Here is a 17,051-nt window from a genome sequence, read left to right as displayed (position 1 = left end):
TTAATTAGTTATTTAGTTTATTTTATTATTAATGAAATTATATGTAATATAAAATGATTTTATTTCAATACGACTATTTTTTTCAGCTAAAATGGCCGAATATAGGGAGGATGATGACTATCTATTGGACGGAGATGACGATGATGACGATTATGAAATGACTCGACGACGACCTGGCGCGGAGGATTTAGATTTGGTTGATATAATAGGGGAAGACGAGGAGGCTGATAAACAGATGAAGATCCTGGATCAAGATTTAGGTTTGTTCAACCTAATATTTTACTGCCTTCAAGCAGTTTTGATCTAACTCGATCTTTTGCGGAACGTTTACTGTAACCTGACAATAATTAAATGCAATAACATATCGGTTCAGCATAGTTAGTTCTAAGAACTCGAGGATTTTCATTTCATAAATTGCTTTATCGGTTAAAAAAATATCAGGACTATCTTGATATTGCTTAAATAAAACAATACAATATAAATCTTATATAAAAGATATATTTGTTTTTGACAATGTTTTGTGCATGTCCATTGTCCACATGTAATTTAATTAGTTTTTCTTTTTCCTTCTATATTGGCAACAACAATAAAATGTTGGATGGTCTTAATTAAGTTAAGTAAAGTATCTTCTGTTTTTAGCAAAAATGTTTTATGCTTACAATTGATCGTGTGTACATAGTGTACTTTACACTGTACGGTCTTGTCGTGTATTATTGTATGTACAATTATACTGTACAGTTCACTACAGTACACACCAAATAAAATTTGTATTACTAGTGGACCTCGCCAGTAAAAGTATTGATATGGATGAGGGGAGTGATCCAGAGGATGCAAACCAAGAAGTAAACAAGAAAAATGAAACTGAAAAGATTGATAAACTGCTGGAAACCCCTCCGGGACTCAATCTTTTCCCTGTGGATCTTTCATCAAATCAAAACGGGTTCAAACATTTCAACCTAGGAAAGATTACAATCCTTTCAAGTATTTTTTATTTTTTTTTAATTCCTTTTTTTTTCCTTTTTTTACCTCTTAAGGTGAAGGAATTCAGATTTGATGCAAAATGATCTGTTTTATTCGTAAGCATAGAGTTTTCAATTGAAATGGTTAGTTTTTTATATGAAAAATTTGTATATAATCTAGAAACGCTCAGCCTTGAGAAGGACTTTGCGTACGGACGACGCGGAAAGTTAAAAGGACACGGATACTCTGACGAACATATTGATGAAATCCTCTCTGATAAACTCACGTTCATCAGGCACCTCATGCCTGAGGCCCAATCTGTTCTTCTCTGCGATAAAGCTGATTTTAAATCAATCATGGACTTCTTATTCTACTCAATAACAGTTTGCACAGAGAGGACACTCTCGGAGCTTCTGATCAAATCTTTCTTTGATTTATGCAAGAATTACGCCTTCTCGTGGAGACTTGATCTCAAACACATTATGACGGTTCTGGACAACTACGGGATAAATCCTAATATTGTTCAGGAGGGAAGGTGTAATGACGTGTTGGAAGAATATCGTATTGCTTGTGGCAAAGGTAAATTTCGGATTAAATTACAAACCTTCTACCAAGACCTAAAACGGAAACAGGTTGAGTTTACACCAGTACCTGGAGACAAGTTCACCTTCTGCCTTTACAATTTCATCCTGTTCGTCTCCGAGATATCCGTTGGTACACCCAGTAGACTGGATTTCAGAACTAAAAATGATTGGAGTGATCTTTGTGTGTTGATCTTTATCTTCAGTCTGCTGGGAACAGAACAGAGGTTTGTCACGAACTACCGAGTATTTGAATCAATCTCCAACATGTTCTTATATCACTTTGATTCCATCCCGGCTAAATATTGGTACTGTGGATCAGACAGAGAGAGTTTGACCGAGAAAAAGAGACACAAGTTCACGTCCTTGAATTTTCCCAAGTTTCTGGCATTAATGATCCATGAGTTCTATCCTGGGGAGCGAGGATCAGATGTAATGTGCTGGAAACCTGAAACTATGGGGAGATTGGAGCAGAAGACAGAGTTACAACAGAGGTTAAAGGATCTTCATCAGATGGAACATGGTCTTAATATCATTCATAAACTCGAGATGCTTCCCGCCTCCTACCGTGGAAACCAAGTGAAAAGATTCCTAGCCTTTCTTTACATGTCAACATGTCTGGACTGCGCCATTCCTCAGCGGGTAGTGTTTCCTTCTATAGTTGATGTAGCAGACAGTTCTCTTCTCTCCTCAACATATCTTAGAATATTGATGCACAAGAATTATTCCAGGTTTTCAGAAATCCTCGTTATTGTTAAGCTCTGTGACATGATTGTTGGAAACGATCTCATTACAGATTTCTCCAAGGACAAGGTTCCCTCTATCATCAAGGTTCGGAAAGATCTTCTGGAGAAATTAACTAAGAAGCTGCCGAGTACGAGTAGTGCTCATAAGTCTGGAAATATAACAATCCTGTTTCAGCTGAGAAATCATCTTCAAATTGTAATGCAGCGCTGGAATTTCGGCTGTGAATCATCATAAAACTTAAAGAATATTACGGAATGTACCTTTTTATCACATACTCAGATTATTAATTAAAACTTTGATATTTTCAGAAATTTATTTGTAAAATGGAACACAGTGATAGCGAGGATGAATCCTCTCTTACACAGGAACAAATGGAGAAACTGGCTCAGCTCCAGGTACAGATTCAAACAAGTTCGTCCGGCCCTGATAATAAGTACTAACTAAAAGGACTGAAAAAATACAATGAAGCACAGGTATTTAAACGGATAGGTTAATCATTGGTAAAAAAGATTCCCAAATGAACACTAAGAACACTTCCTGTAGCTACACCTACTCTACCGCCCTCATTCAAACCTATGAATTAACTTCTATCTTGTCATGTCAATGGGATGGCAAACTTGTTTTAGATGTTCAATAATTTAGTGCTTAGGATCCGGAAGATTTTGGCTTCCTGGATCCGGATCCGCAAAAATATGCGGATCCACGGATCCGGATCCAAGGGGTAAAATATAAACCAAAAACTGAAGAAAAAAAAATCTTTTTACTTATTTGTTAAAAAAATTCAGTAAATCTTAAGGAATTGACCTTGATCCGAATCCATTTTTTTCCGCATCAAAATTAAATGGATCCTAAGCACTGCAATGATTACACATCAAACAATATATTTTCATCTTGTTTGTTCATTGTAGGATCTAACGGGGATAGAAGATACAAATATATGTCGAGCTCTCCTGGAGAGTCAGGGTTGGGATCTGGAGAGTACAGCACGGGAGCATCTTGGGATACAATCCATACCCAACCATGAGGATGATCCTCCCCAACCTCAAATACAAAACCAGGTTAATAAATGATTTGTGACAAACAGTCCATTTTATGTGAAATAACGTGCAATTGAATTGTTAAATGTCACTTCTAGCTCCGTAAAGGGAATTTAAGCGTAATGTTAAGTGTTCATCAATGCAAAAGAAAAGAGTGCCCGATTTTCAATGGTACCCTTTAAACCTCTGACTGTTCATCGAGTAAAGAGAGCTCTGTGTTGAAATCTCTTAAAATCCAAAAATTCGAAAGGTTTCAGAGCATGGTTGGGGAATATAGCATTGCCATCTTTGCATGGAAAGTCACTTGAAACTACGATTTGATGTCTAAAAATTCCAAAAATAACCTTTGTAACTGACTCGAATGTAGATCTACGGCGATAAGCGATTATATCACTACATGGAAGATGACTTTTTAAAAGGTTTTTATTGTTAACAAGCTTTTTTCGTATTAGAAGTTTACCCGTAATCAAAGAGAATCTTTTTAATTGATAAATTCTCTTGACTCCTATGTTCAAGTGTATCCATGCTGTTTAAGAGCATAATTTATTTCAAAATTGAATTCCAAAGTCGTCTTCATTGTATTGATATAATCGCCTACCACTCTAGGAAAAGGTTTAAAGGGTTTGTCTAAATTTTACTGTGACGTATTAGGACAGCTCGGAAGCTATAGAAACTATTTTTAACAATAACAAAGATTGTAAACACACGTATTAGGTTTCCTGGGCAGGAGGGTTGGGACTTTTTAGTCATTGTTTAGTAAAGGTTGTTTGTTTACAATAAAACTAGTTCTGAGCTATCCTAGAACATAATAATAGAATGAAATCAAACCCTAGCTACCTCTACCTAGTTCTATTACTCCTCAACCTGGCTCATTTATTTGAAAGAATCCTAAAATTAAGGATGGTGAAATATTTAATTTTTTTCTATACTTAGGCTAGAGAAATGCCACGGCCTCAAGAACCTAGAGCAGTCTGGAGGCGTCCTGCAGGATTATTCAACCTTTTCTTATTTGTCGTCAGTTTACCTCTACGTATATTCACAAGCGGAGTAGACGGAGCTCTTAGTTTTATTTCAAGTATCTTCGGTTTCCCACCAAGAAGATCAGACGCTGTCATTGATCCTGTCGGTGATGTCAGGAGATTTAGTAACGAGTTCAATGAGAAGTATGGTTCCAGTCATCCTAGTTTCTTTATTGATAGCTACGCCAAGGTGCTGGAGGAGGCGAAGAAGGAACTCAAGTTCCTACTGGTTTACTTGCACTCTGAAGACCACCAGGATACAGACAGGTTTTGTAGGGACACCTTGTGCAATTCTCAGCTTGTCAATTTTCTTTCTGAAAACATGCTGTTTTGGGGATGCTCAGTTAGATATTCAGAGGGATATAGAGTTAGTGAGGCATTGAGAGAGAGTTCGTATCCATTCCTTGCAGTTATTGTGCTCCGACAAAACCGAATGGTTGTAGTCGGCAGACAGGAAGGTTGGATTTCTCCTGGTCGGTTAGTTGACTGGTTGGAGAAAACAATTCGAGATTTCGAAGCGTTTATAGTGGCGGCTAGAGCTGACCGAGACGAGAGGAATTTCAACCGGGAAATCAGGAGTGAACAGGAGGCAGCCTTTGCTGAAACCCTTCGGCAGGATCAGGAGAGAGAAATTGAAATAGTAGAAGAAGAGAGGAAAAGGTTGGAGCTGGAGGATAACAAAAGAAAAGACGAGGAATCAGAGAGAAGAAAACAGGTGGAGGAACAAGACAGAAAAGATTTACTCCGGCGAATGAAAATAGATTTGGTCTCAGAGATCCCAGATGAACCTGGGACGGATTGTCAGGATTCTATCCGGATTCTTATCAAATTGCCGGAAGGGCAAAGATTAGAGAGGAGGTGTGTATCAACCGTTGACTAATGGATTTAGATAAAGAATTTTATTTTTATTTTCTTATACAATCTGTATTTGAAAATATATATGTATATTTTTTAGGTTCCTACCCTCACATTCTCTTAAGCATATTTACTACTTCGTCTTTTGTCATCCAGACAGGTAACATAATCAGTTCCTTGTATTTCTCAGCCAACATGTATTTCTAATCTAAGAGATCTATAATCATTTTTGATGTTTCGATATTTTTTTTTTTTTTGATCCTTTTGATTGGTTTTCTTTAAAAATTTTACTGATAATAAGGGAATTCTATCTGATTCCTGGACGAAAAGTCTCTATTTGGATGTTTTACTTTGATTTATTTTGGATTTTTTTTTTCTGAAAATGAGATGAAAAGTCATTTTCCAGTTTTCCGGTTTTCCAATTTTCTAGTTTCTTATGTCGTTTTTCGTTGCTTTAATTTCTCTTATATTCATATAGATGAAAAGTCATTCAATTGCAACTATGTTTGCAATATATAATATAAAATATTTTTAAATTACATATTGCAGTTTTGTTCATGTTCACAATTTTAATTTAAAGATGAAAAGTCTGCAGCTACGCTTGCAAAATTATTGGATAAAGTCTTTGATTAAACCTTAATCAATGGAGAGCTCTGCTAAAAGCAACTCATTACACAGCAATAGGTACGAAGATAGAATGAGACAGTTTTTTTCTCTCTATGATTCTGCAAATGAGAATGCAAATTGAATAAAGTTGTTAAGAAGAATTTTTAATCTAAAATTACTTTCAACCTTCATAGACATTAAACAACTAGACATTTATTGTAGAATTCAAGTAAAATTCCTCTGCGGTTAAAAGTGCGAGAATTAAAGTCAATCCTTTAAAAAATATTTCTTCTATATTTTTTTAATCTATACGTCTTAATTCAAAATGCGTGAATACATGTATTAGTATTATTCTGGTACAAATACTCTTTCTCGCTTGAAAAAGTGATGCGTTTTCTCTAAAATAAACGTTGTTTCACCTTGTATCGTACATCTGTGATATTGTGATTTTAAAATGTCTTAAAATATAGTTTTTTGCATTTACAGTTTACTACCGGAAAACTAGCTTTGTTTATTTTAGTCCGGACGAGTTTGATATTGTTTATTTTAGTCCGGACGAGTTTGATATTGTTTATTTTAGTCCGGACGAGTTTGATATTGTGACAAACTTCCCTAGAAGAACTCTGGAGTGTAAACCTTCTCCGGGTTGTCCCGACCCACCAACTCTGATGGATGCAGGGTTCGGTAGATCTGAGATGCTCTTCGTCAACGATCTGGACGCTTAGGAGACAATTGATCTCTTTAATAGGTTTAATTTCATACGTGTATTTGCGATTTAGGATTTTAATTTATGTATAGATTAAGTTTAAATTAATAAGTCGGTTTTTATTCATGACATTTTTTAAATTGTCTTTAGGATTATGTAAATATTGGGCTAGGTTAAAAAAATTACGTGGACACAATTTGATTCACCGACAAAAAACGACACAGGGTCAAACGACAAAGGGTCAAACGACAAAGGGTCGAACGACAAAGGGTCAAAAGTGCGACAAAGGGTCAAAAGGTCAAAATGATAAAAATATTTTTTAATTTGAATCATAGGAAACTCGCAACCCTCATCAATTTTGTACATGGATCTTATATGTTAGACATGGATATAATTGACCATGTGGCCGCAGCGCTCGGCCTCCTAGCCGCAGCGCTGGGCCCAGAAAGTGTCTTAACTAACCTAGCCTGTGGCCGCAGCGCTCGGCCCCCTAGCCTGTCCTAGCCGCAGCGCTCGGCCCAGAAAGTGTCTTAACCTAACCTAACCCGAAATAATAATAAATAAATACTTACTGTAACAGATATCAAAATTTAAAAGAAATTTGCCCCTTTGTCGCATTTTTTGACCCTATGTCGTTTTACTCTTTGTCGTTTGACCCTTTGTCGCGCTTTTGACCCTTTGTCGTTTGACCCAGTGTCGTTTGACCCTTTGTCGGTGAACCCACAATTTTAATGTTAATAATTTTTCATTGGAGGGGCTCTGTCCTAGTAATCCCCCCCCCCCCCACCGGTTTACGCCCGTTCATCAATTGATTATTCTTAAAATGTAATACAATTTTCTATTGACATTCTATCAGTAGAAGGTGTATGTATGTCTTTCCTGTAATTGATACCTACGGTTTCTAAAATGTTTTCTTATCATTTAACATGTACTGGTACTGGTCAAAAGTTGATATCTTAAATATTTGGTCTTCGGTTTATTTTCAATTTTGAAACACCTGGTTTTTTCAATGTCGTCATTTAAGTTGCTAATCTTGTTTATTGGGATTCGCATTAAATCTAAACGAAGACGACCTGAGTTTAGTTTTGATAGTGTTCAGCGGAATTTTCAGTCACACCGCGCATTCCTGCTTCTGTCCACACGTGGAGAGCATTTAGTACTTCCAGAAAATTTGTTTTGCTGGATTCCTGATTTAGTTTCGAATGTGCTTTTGAGTTATTTAACAGTTACACAGCGTCTTATTGGGTTCATTGTAGTTGCAGAATTCAATGGTTTCCTTTTATGTTTCGTTAAATATATAATTTCACAAACTTTTTGTTGCGGTTTTCATGTGACGTCATTTTAGATTGATTTACTTTTGTTGCAGAAGTTAAAATGAAGGTTGAACTGTGTGCTTTCTCCGGGTACAAAATCTATCCAGGTCATGGCAGGACCTTGGTTAAGATTGACGGCAAGTCCTACAAGTTCTTGTCCTCTAAGACCCAGAAGGGTCATGATCTGAAGAGGAACCCCAGAAAGATCACCTGGACTGTTCTCTACAGGTAGATTTCCACAAGCCCTGAAGCCGAGTGACCTAATTTCATAGAAACGCTGTTTGTTTATTCTTTCTTGCGCTTTTCACCGCACTGGTCCCTTTATTACATTTTAAATGGGAGTTGAATTTGTCTGAGATTAACGTCAACAAATTTAATGAAACATGTTTATTTATCTAAATCATTTTGCCGTGTTAGTCTTCCTACTATCTCAGTATGTTTTCCAGTAATTAAAAATAAAAGATTATAAGTTCCAATAGATACACTTCATCCTAAGTGCTTGTCGCGTTTTCTCCCATTAGTATGTTGGCATATTTGTTAGCTATTTACGATTATAGTAAGATTTTACGGTTCAGTCATTGGTTACTTCCTAGAGAACGTTTTTTTTGGACATGGATCTCATGTAAAACATGGAAATAACTGGTCTTGTGGCCGCAGCACCCGGCCCCCTTCTCTGTCCTATACGCGGCGCTCGGCCCCCTAGTCTGTCCTATAAGGACTCTTGTTATTAACATTAATAGTGCCTTAATATTTTCTCAGGTTGTGTTTCTTCCAGGACAGGCGAGGGGGCCGGGCTTTGCGGTTACCATGTAGTAAATTGATTAGTCCACAAATTGTTCTCTTGTAAATTACCGAGTTTTCGATAAAAGTTAAGATTAAGCCCTTCCAAGTATTCATATTTTTGCGTTTCCCATGTTGTTTCTATATCTGCATGCATTTATTTGATTTCTAGGCGTAAGCACAAGAAGGGAATTGAGGAGGATGTTACAAAGAAACGTACTAAGAAGACCCAGAAGTTCCAGAGGGCTGTTGTAGGAGCTTCCCTCACTGTAAGTTTGAATATTTTGTTTTATGGAAGTTCTCCTCGATTTTCGAAATGTATTACATTTATAGTTTGTCTTATCATTAGTTGTCCCTATTCGTTGAAAACACTTCATGAAAGTTATCTTTAGACCAACCATTCCATTGCATAAAATGGCAAGTTAATACACTCAAGTGGGGGATTCCTAGCTGAAGATATTAACCCTGTTATATACATGTTTGCTCCAGTATTAAGGTTAAATGTAACCTTTTCCAGGATATTCTGGCCAAGAGGAACCAGAAGCCCGAGGTCAGGAAGGCCCAGAGAGAGCAGGCCATCAGGGCTGCCAAGGAGACAAAGAAGACCGCTAAGGTTAGTTACCAACGAATCATTGTCAAATGCTATACAATTCACATCCCAGAGGTCAATATTTTTAAGTTTGATGCATTGGAGTAAACTCTCAACCCATAATTAAGATTAATGCATTTACACCAATTCTTCTAGTGAACGTATGATTTAATCTTTTAATATACGCCTCTGTGGCGCATCCTTTGTATTCGTTCCTATTTGCCACTGAAGTTCCTTTCTAAAGTCGAGAATAATCCTTTGATTGTGAAGTTTGCTTGTTGAACTTTGGGTCGTTATTTTGAACCGAAAGGTACAGGTTCTGTACTCTTTAGTATTACTTTTAGTATAATTGAAATATCATTTAGTTAAACTTTTATATACCTTAATATTAATTTATAATATTTCAGCCTGCTGCTGCCAAGAAGGCTGCCCCCAAGGACGCTAAGGTGCAGAAGGCTCAACAGAAGGCCACCAAGAACGTGACCAAGGGAGCTCCTCGTGTCGGTGGAAAGCGTTAATATCTTCTTTGTCCTGTATTAAGCCTTTCGTCATATTTTGAATTGTCACATAATATTTCGTGATGTTTCAGAAGAAAAAACCACTAAGATGGGTCGCATGCACGCTCCTGGCAAGGGTATATCCCAGTCTGCTCTGCCCTACAGGCGTACTGTTCCCCAGTGGATGAAGATGTCCAGTGATGAGGTCAAGGAACAGATCTTTAAACTCGCAAAGAAGGGTCTCACCCCTTCCCAGATCGGTGTGATCCTCAGGGATTCCCATGGTGTGGCCCAGGTAATTATATAATTCATGTTTGATTTAACTGTTAAATGATGCCACCTGTAAACATTCCATGTATACGAAGAAATCGAAAACTTAAAACAAGAATTAAATGATTTAAGAACGAAAGGGGTAAATGCTTGAATATTTAGGTCAGGAGTCAAATGTCGGGGCCTAAGAACAAGCTTTTATTTGAATCGTTAATTCACAACAAGGTGTAGTGTGTATTATTTAATAATTTGTCATGTTCAGGTCCGTTTCATCACTGGAAACAAGATCCTCAGAATCCTGAAGTCTAAGGCCCTGGCCCCCGACCTACCAGAGGACATGTACTTCCTCATCAAGAAGGCTGTCTCTATCCGTAAGCATCTGGAGAGGAACAGGAAGGACAAGGACGCCAAGTTCAGGCTTATTCTGGTTGAGTCCAGAATCCATCGTCTCGCCAGGTATTTTTATACGACATATATTCAGGGTGGCCAAAATGTACGGATTGTACGGATTTTTATTTTGTAACCCTAAAATTGTACGGATTGTACGGATTTTTTTTCAAATTGTACGGATTGTACGGATTTTTATCCTGGAAAAACACCGGGGTTTTTTTTTTAAATTTTCACTCATTTTAGCAAGTTTTTCATGAAAATTTCAAAAAAAAATCTCGTCAAAATGAAGTTAGTTACACTTATTTTCTGCATTCTAAATAATATTAGATTGAGTAACGTTTCAATTGACAATCAAAATTCATTCATAATTTTCGAGATCCTAGAAGTGTTCATTTGAGAATATTTTCCAGAAGTGTTCATTTGAGAATGTGTTTATCTATCTGTCTAGCTATCTGTCTATCTATCTAGCTATCTGTCTATCCATCTGTATATCTATCTGCATGTCAGTTTTTTATCTTTTTATTTATCTGTTTATATATCCTATCTGTCTCTCTGTTTATCTATATGTGTATTTGTGTTATCTGTTTCTCTGTCACTGTCTATCTATCTGTCTCTTCATCAGATCTGAGAACATCCACTCAGGTTTCTTCCGTTTATCTGTAAATCTTTTCATTTTTAGTTCAATATTAACTTTCTTATAATTGAGTGTGCAACCCCTGTACCACGCTATTTTAAATTATATTAGATCCTAAATCTACACTCCACTCTTTCTAATTATAACTTAATTGTTTGGTTGTTAAATGGCCTACACACTTATCTAAACAGTTTTAAAAATTAGAATCAGCGCTCTTTTGTTCTCTAGTTTTCTGGTTCTCCGGTTCTATGGTTCTCTGGTTCTCTGATTCTCTGGTTCTGTAGTCTATTATCTAGTTCATTAGTTCTCTAGTTCTCTGGTTCTCTAGTTCTCTGGTTCTCTAGTTCTCTAGTTCTTTGGTTCTCTTGTTCACTGGTTCTCTGGTTCTCTGGTTCTCTAGTTCTCTAGTTCTCTAGTTCTCTAGTTCTCTAGTTCTCTAGTTCTCTAGTTCTCTAGTTCTCTAGTTCTCTAGTTCTCTAGTTCTCTAGTATTCCAGTTTTCCAGTTTTCCAGTTTTCCAGTTTTCCAGTTTTCCAGTTTTCCAGTTTTCCAGTTTTCCAGTTTTACAGTTTTCCAGTTCTCTAGTTCTCTAGTTCTCTAGTTTTCCAGTTCTCTAGTTTTCCAGCTCTCTAGTGTTTAATAGTTTTATATCTTTGCAACCTTATGTGGTATACTTTTGTTATTATAAGCTGTGAATTCTGCCAGATTAATTAGGCTTCGTTTCAAAAACCAAAGGTTTTCATGTAGCAAAGATAAATGGATTTTAAAATTGAGTTTCTTCAGTTGATCTGATTTTTTCATTATTTCCGGGTTCTCATCCAAGCATTCAAATACCTACAGTAGTGTTTTTACTACCAGGAATATAGGTTGTTTGAGGGAACATCATTGGTTGCTGAGGGGGTGAGACAGTGTTGAATAATAATTTCAGAAATGGTTTTATTTTTCTTAAATGTACGGATTGCAGGGATGTTTTTTCGAAAATTGTACTGATTGTACGGTTTTTTTTTCGAAGATTGTACGGGTTTTTTTTAAATGTACGGATTTGGTCAAAAAAATGTACGGTTTGTACGGATTTTTTTTCGAAAATTGTACGGATTTCCTCTGAAAATGTACGGATTTTTTCAATAACGTTTTGGCCACCCTGTATTTTTTTAGCACATTTAAGCTGCTAAATATAAATGTGATACAGTTTTATAAAATAGTTGAGGGGAAAGTTCTTGTGTAAATATTGTCCCTAATGATTTACCGATCATTCTTCCTTTCATTGACATCTTTGCGCAGTGATACCTTCTAATTCTTCAGACTACTCTTAACCATTTATCTCTGCTCCGACAATACGAAAAATTACTGATTTTTCTACTAAAATCTAAAACTAACGACCTTTTTTTATATATTAATATAATTATCCTATGTAGAGTTGAAAAAAATTGTTAAAATTGTGCGTTTTTGCTTGACGCTATTGGATTTGTTATAATTACACTTTAAAGGCCCTAGATGTACCATTTTTAAAAAGTAGTTAAGCCCTGTAGAGTCAACTGTGGTGGTACGGAAGAGGAAATAGTGGTGGCTCATGGCTACCTTGCGAATAGTTCGTTAACAGGAAATCTTAACATTTTATTTTGAGGTTGAATTGTTCGTGCGCTGGAACCTGTTAAGTTATTAATAAAATAAAACATATGCTTGAGTGAGAACTTAAAACTCCGATCTTAAACTTTTAACATGTTAGCAAATCTTCATACTTATAATATGTTCACAATGCAATAAAAAAGTACTTACATCCGTACATTGTTTGTAATCCTTATACATTTTAAGACTTTCGAAACTTGATCCGACTATTTTAAATATTTTTAAGCTTATTTTTTGTGTGTTAAGGTACTACAAGACCAAGAGCGTCCTTCCCCCTACCTGGAAGTACGAGTCCAGCACCGCCTCTACCCTGGTTGCCTAGTTTAAACAACCTTGATGTGGTTCAAATATATCTTCTGGTTTATCCACAATCTTGAATATATTCAATCTTCCTTCATGTGAAGTTTTATGTGCGTGTGTGTTCTGTAGAAAATAAAAATGTACGGTTATTTTAGATCTCGACGCTAAGGCCATTGGGCGTGTTAAACCACATTTTATTGGCTTAAAAGGATTTTTAATTATTTTTTACTCATCCTTTTCAAAGCTATGTACGATATTCATTTCAAGTTTTACTGAAATCCTTAAACTGAAATAGTTCTGACTTGACTTGAGGTTTTTTTTACAATAAGATAGTGAAAAGTACATGTTTTGAAGAGGTCTGGATGTACTTTAAATTAAGTTAACAAAGCATAGATGTGGATCTAGAAAACCGTAATTTCTAGGATACTGTGGTACCTGCTCATCCGAATTTCATGGTGTTTTACATCATTTCGGATCGTTTATAACGATTTTCGGGGTTAATCGGAAAATTTAGAAAAAAAATGAAAAGTTAAAAAATATACGCCTGATGTAAAAATTTGCATGCATAGAACACTAGGTTTTTTGAGCATTATGTGCGTATTTCAGGGTTTAAACTTTGAGAATATGATATGGGTTTTTCTGTACATCAGGTCATATATTTAATCTAGGTCTAGATGGAGTTGGATGTTGTGCTAGCCAAGTGTTAATGGGTGTCACTTAACTTAGTGTGGAGTTATTTTTCCTAACTGTTGTGTTAGATTTACAGGGAGAACCAGAAATCTGCGGAGTACGCTAGTGACATGGTTCAGTTTACGCTGCAAAATTGCTGAGTCATGTTTATTGTGCTTCCAGATTTTTTGGCTCTCACTGTATTCACACAGATTTCATCTTTAGGGCGATCTTGAAGTTTGTGCAAGAAAGTTTTTAACAAATTCCAGGTTTTTTGGCTCTCACTGTATTCACCCATAGATCTTAACTATAGGGCGACCTTAAAGTTTGTGCAAGAAAGTATTTAACAAATTCCAGGGTTTTTGGGCAATGGAACAGTTTTCATTAAAAGTCTTCCCTAATTGCATCAATTGCATAGAAGACTGTGTAAGGCGCGGGAGGGATCCCCTGACGCCATGAGCCTCCCAGATTTGATGGGCATATTCAGCCTCTACTATGCAGACCGTGCCTCTGCTATTCAGTAAATGAGCCTCTACTCTACAGCACAGCTTTTTTTAAATCTTGGTTTTTATGTGTAATAATAAATTTAACATTTTTTTTGACGTAGTTGCATAGGAATTTTACTTAAGATTAGAAATACTTTTTGATTGTCATGATTAGAAACATATATGGACTCATAAAGTGGTTTATAAGATTTATACTAAAACTTATTTATGATAATATATACTTCTAATCTTTGAGAACCCTCTCCTGCCACTATGTCGACAGAATTGTCAAAAACATTTTATTATGCATACGAAACAAGAGTTTTAAAAAGTACTTCTGTATTGCGCAGGCTCGTTTACCTGCATAGCGGAGGCTCGGTCTGCATGGCAAAGGCTCGTTACTGCTTAGCGGAGGCTCTTGTCTGCAGGGTTGGAGGCTCATTGCGTCCGGGGGTTCCCTCCCTCGTAAGGCAAGAAGCCAGATGTCAAGCATGTTTTCAACAAGTTGATGCTACGAAGTAAAAAAAGAAAATGTGGGACAAAGAAACGTTTTAGACAAATAAGGATTTTAAAGATTTTTTATAAATCTTTAAAATATACGTGATCATCTTTTTTTCAAAGATTTGGAAACATTCGGCAAGGTAAAATTTAGGGAGCTAGTATAGTTTTGAGGCTGCCTAAATGGAATGAAAAACGGTAATGTTACATCGTCTATACGCAACATCTCCCGTACTGAACCTCTGACCTTATACTGCAATATCGGTCAGCTGTTTCTTTTGTATTATTTGAGAGACAATTTCTGGTACGAGCGCTGCGGCATTAATCAAGTTTAAGATAAAGATCGTTACATTTAGTTTAAAATTAAAACATTGCATAATGACGATTGATGATTCCTTTTAATGTAAACTGCTTGACTTGTTTTCCCCCCAAAAATAAATTTTACTTTGTTTCTAACGTGGCTTATTTTTGAAAACATTGTTGTTTTGCATTAGGTTTTCTTTTCCTTAAGTGCTATTGAGGAGCTATTCTGAAATGTAATAGTTGTCTGAATACTCAAATATTGTGGCATGAAAGACCGAACTGTCGTGGCTTATGGCTGCCGGAAAACAAAAGCTATTGCATGAAAGGGGAAAATGTTGTGGCTTATGGCCGCCTGCCTTCCCCCGCTCGCGTCATTGAAGGAAGGCAGCCTCAAAACTGATTCTTCTCCTAGGTCAAATCTGTTGTTTAGAAATCTGTGAAAAAAAGATTATCACAATATTTTTAAAAAATTAAACATTTCTTCCATTGTTTCAAAGAAAAACTTTTCACCATTACTCTGTTGATTCAGTAAACATAATAAAAATCTGCCGTCCTTATCTTTGATTGGCTTTTTTGCAATTGGAAAAGACTTATAAATGTATGAGCATTTTTCATTTGCATTGCATTGCCAGGAAAACCCGGAATTAGTTAATAAAAGTTGTTCGCATAAACTTATTCGAGTGGCATTAAATTAAAGGTGTAGTCTAAATTTTTATAGCAATGTCTTTGATTATAGTTCTAACCAAAATTACTCATGGGTCGGAGGAGTGATGGTTCGGCCGCTGTGAGCCTCCGCTACACAGACCGAGCCTCATAGTTCTGCAGTGCGAGCCTCCGCCATACAGCACATCATGAGTGTCATGATTAGAAACTGATATGGACTGAAAGTGTTTTTTTTAGATTTACACTGAAACTTTGAACATTTCTTACGCAGAAAGGAAGATTTTTGCAGAAATATTTCTGGAGTAAAGTTAGTTTGTATTGTTGTAATCTTTAATTTAAGCATTCCTTTTTTTGGAAAAATTGCCAAGATTAAATAAATTATTAAAATTTTCTAGATTTACAAAGATTTACAAAAAAGGTATCACTTAAATTAAAGATTATTCAGGATGAAATGAAATGAAATTCAAATTAATTTCCCGAGGAATTGGATTGCATATTAAGTTAGACAAAATACCTAATCTTCACTTCAATCAAAGTTCTTCCAAAGAAAAGGTCTAAATTAATTTATTTAAGGAGTTCACTGTGTAACAGAATAGAAATAAGAACAGTGAAAAAGTGCAGCTTATAAGTTTAAACTTAACATAACATAGGTATGAATGGGAAAATTATAGAGGTCCAAGTGAAAATTCATTTTATTTTGATATTGAAAAGAATTGCAAATAATTCACCACGACAGCTTTCTTTCGTTCTGTGTTTTTTGAAGATTTGAATTATCGGTAATGTAGGATAAACAAATTCTAGAGGGGGGGGGCACGGTGGACTGGTTAGGGGGTCAGGGGACTGGTTATTTATCTTGTGTTTCATGAGAATGGACAAAATGAATATATTCTGATAATCTTTTCATTTACAAACATTGTATCAATTGAAGCTTGCATTGATTTTTAATGATTTCAATTTATAATTACTTTTCCTCTTCATATATTATTCAAGCTTGAATGGATCCTGTAATCCCCCAAAGGTCATATTTGTTACAGCGATTATTTCGGAGAAAAAAAAAAAAAATATGACATTATTTTTTGCCTAATTATATTTTACTTTGAAATCAATTTTAATATAACATGACTCCCATATACAGGGGGGGCGGGGGACATTCGCCCCCCTGACAGATTCAGGGAGGGGCGTAGCCCCCCCTGAATTTGGAATATTTTGTTCCTATTTTCAGAATAGCTTCTCAATAGCATGCTTAAGGGAAAGAAACCCTAGTGCAAAACAGGAAAAATATCTGTCTTATAAACTATAATGTGTGAAAAGTTTAAAATCTATTTTTTTAGTCTTTAGTCATTAATTTTGACTCTTTTTGAGTCTTCAGTCAAAAAAAAATTTCGCCTGCAGCGCTATTTTTTGTTCCTAATTATGAATTTTTTTGTTCCTAAAAAATCTTGCCCCCCCCCCCTCTCACTTAAATCCTGTATCCCGCCCCTGCCCATATAATATTTGTATTGATCTTTGGTATCAAACAACTGA

The 17,051-nt window shown here is 35.9% G+C and overlaps 3 protein-coding genes across 3 annotated transcripts; all 3 read left to right on the top strand.

Moving 5' to 3' along the window:
- Positions 1-2,575: 2,575 nt before the first annotated feature.
- On the top strand, positions 2,576-7,879 carry LOC111695076 (FAS-associated factor 2-like). The gene is made up of 7 exons (XM_023464246.1): positions 2,576-2,683; positions 3,197-3,346; positions 4,259-5,202; positions 5,300-5,359; positions 6,386-6,530; positions 6,662-6,683; positions 7,768-7,879. The coding sequence occupies exons 1-5, from the start codon at positions 2,612-2,614 to the stop codon at positions 6,528-6,530; spliced, it is 1,371 nt and encodes a 456-aa protein (XP_023320014.1). The 5' UTR covers positions 2,576-2,611; the 3' UTR covers positions 6,662-6,683; positions 7,768-7,879.
- LOC111695077 (60S ribosomal protein L24-like) lies at positions 7,855-9,784 on the top strand. The gene is made up of 4 exons (XM_023464247.1): positions 7,855-8,052; positions 8,777-8,873; positions 9,122-9,217; positions 9,601-9,784. Exons 1-4 carry the CDS (start codon positions 7,886-7,888, stop codon positions 9,709-9,711), a joined length of 471 nt encoding a protein of 156 aa, XP_023320015.1. The 5' UTR covers positions 7,855-7,885; the 3' UTR covers positions 9,712-9,784.
- Positions 9,755-13,006, top strand: LOC111695078 (40S ribosomal protein S13). Its single transcript, XM_023464248.1, has 3 exons — positions 9,755-9,985; positions 10,223-10,416; positions 12,856-13,006. The coding sequence occupies exons 1-3, from the start codon at positions 9,800-9,802 to the stop codon at positions 12,929-12,931; spliced, it is 456 nt and encodes a 151-aa protein (XP_023320016.1). The 5' UTR covers positions 9,755-9,799; the 3' UTR covers positions 12,932-13,006.
- The last annotated feature ends 4,045 nt before the right edge of the window (positions 13,007-17,051 follow it).

This window comes from Eurytemora carolleeae, unplaced genomic scaffold (genome assembly GCF_000591075.1).
Source record: "Eurytemora carolleeae unplaced genomic scaffold, Eaff_2.0 scaffold198, whole genome shotgun sequence".
NCBI lineage: Eukaryota > Metazoa > Arthropoda > Copepoda > Calanoida > Temoridae > Eurytemora > Eurytemora carolleeae.
This window is presented reverse-complemented; position numbering and strand designations above follow the sequence as displayed.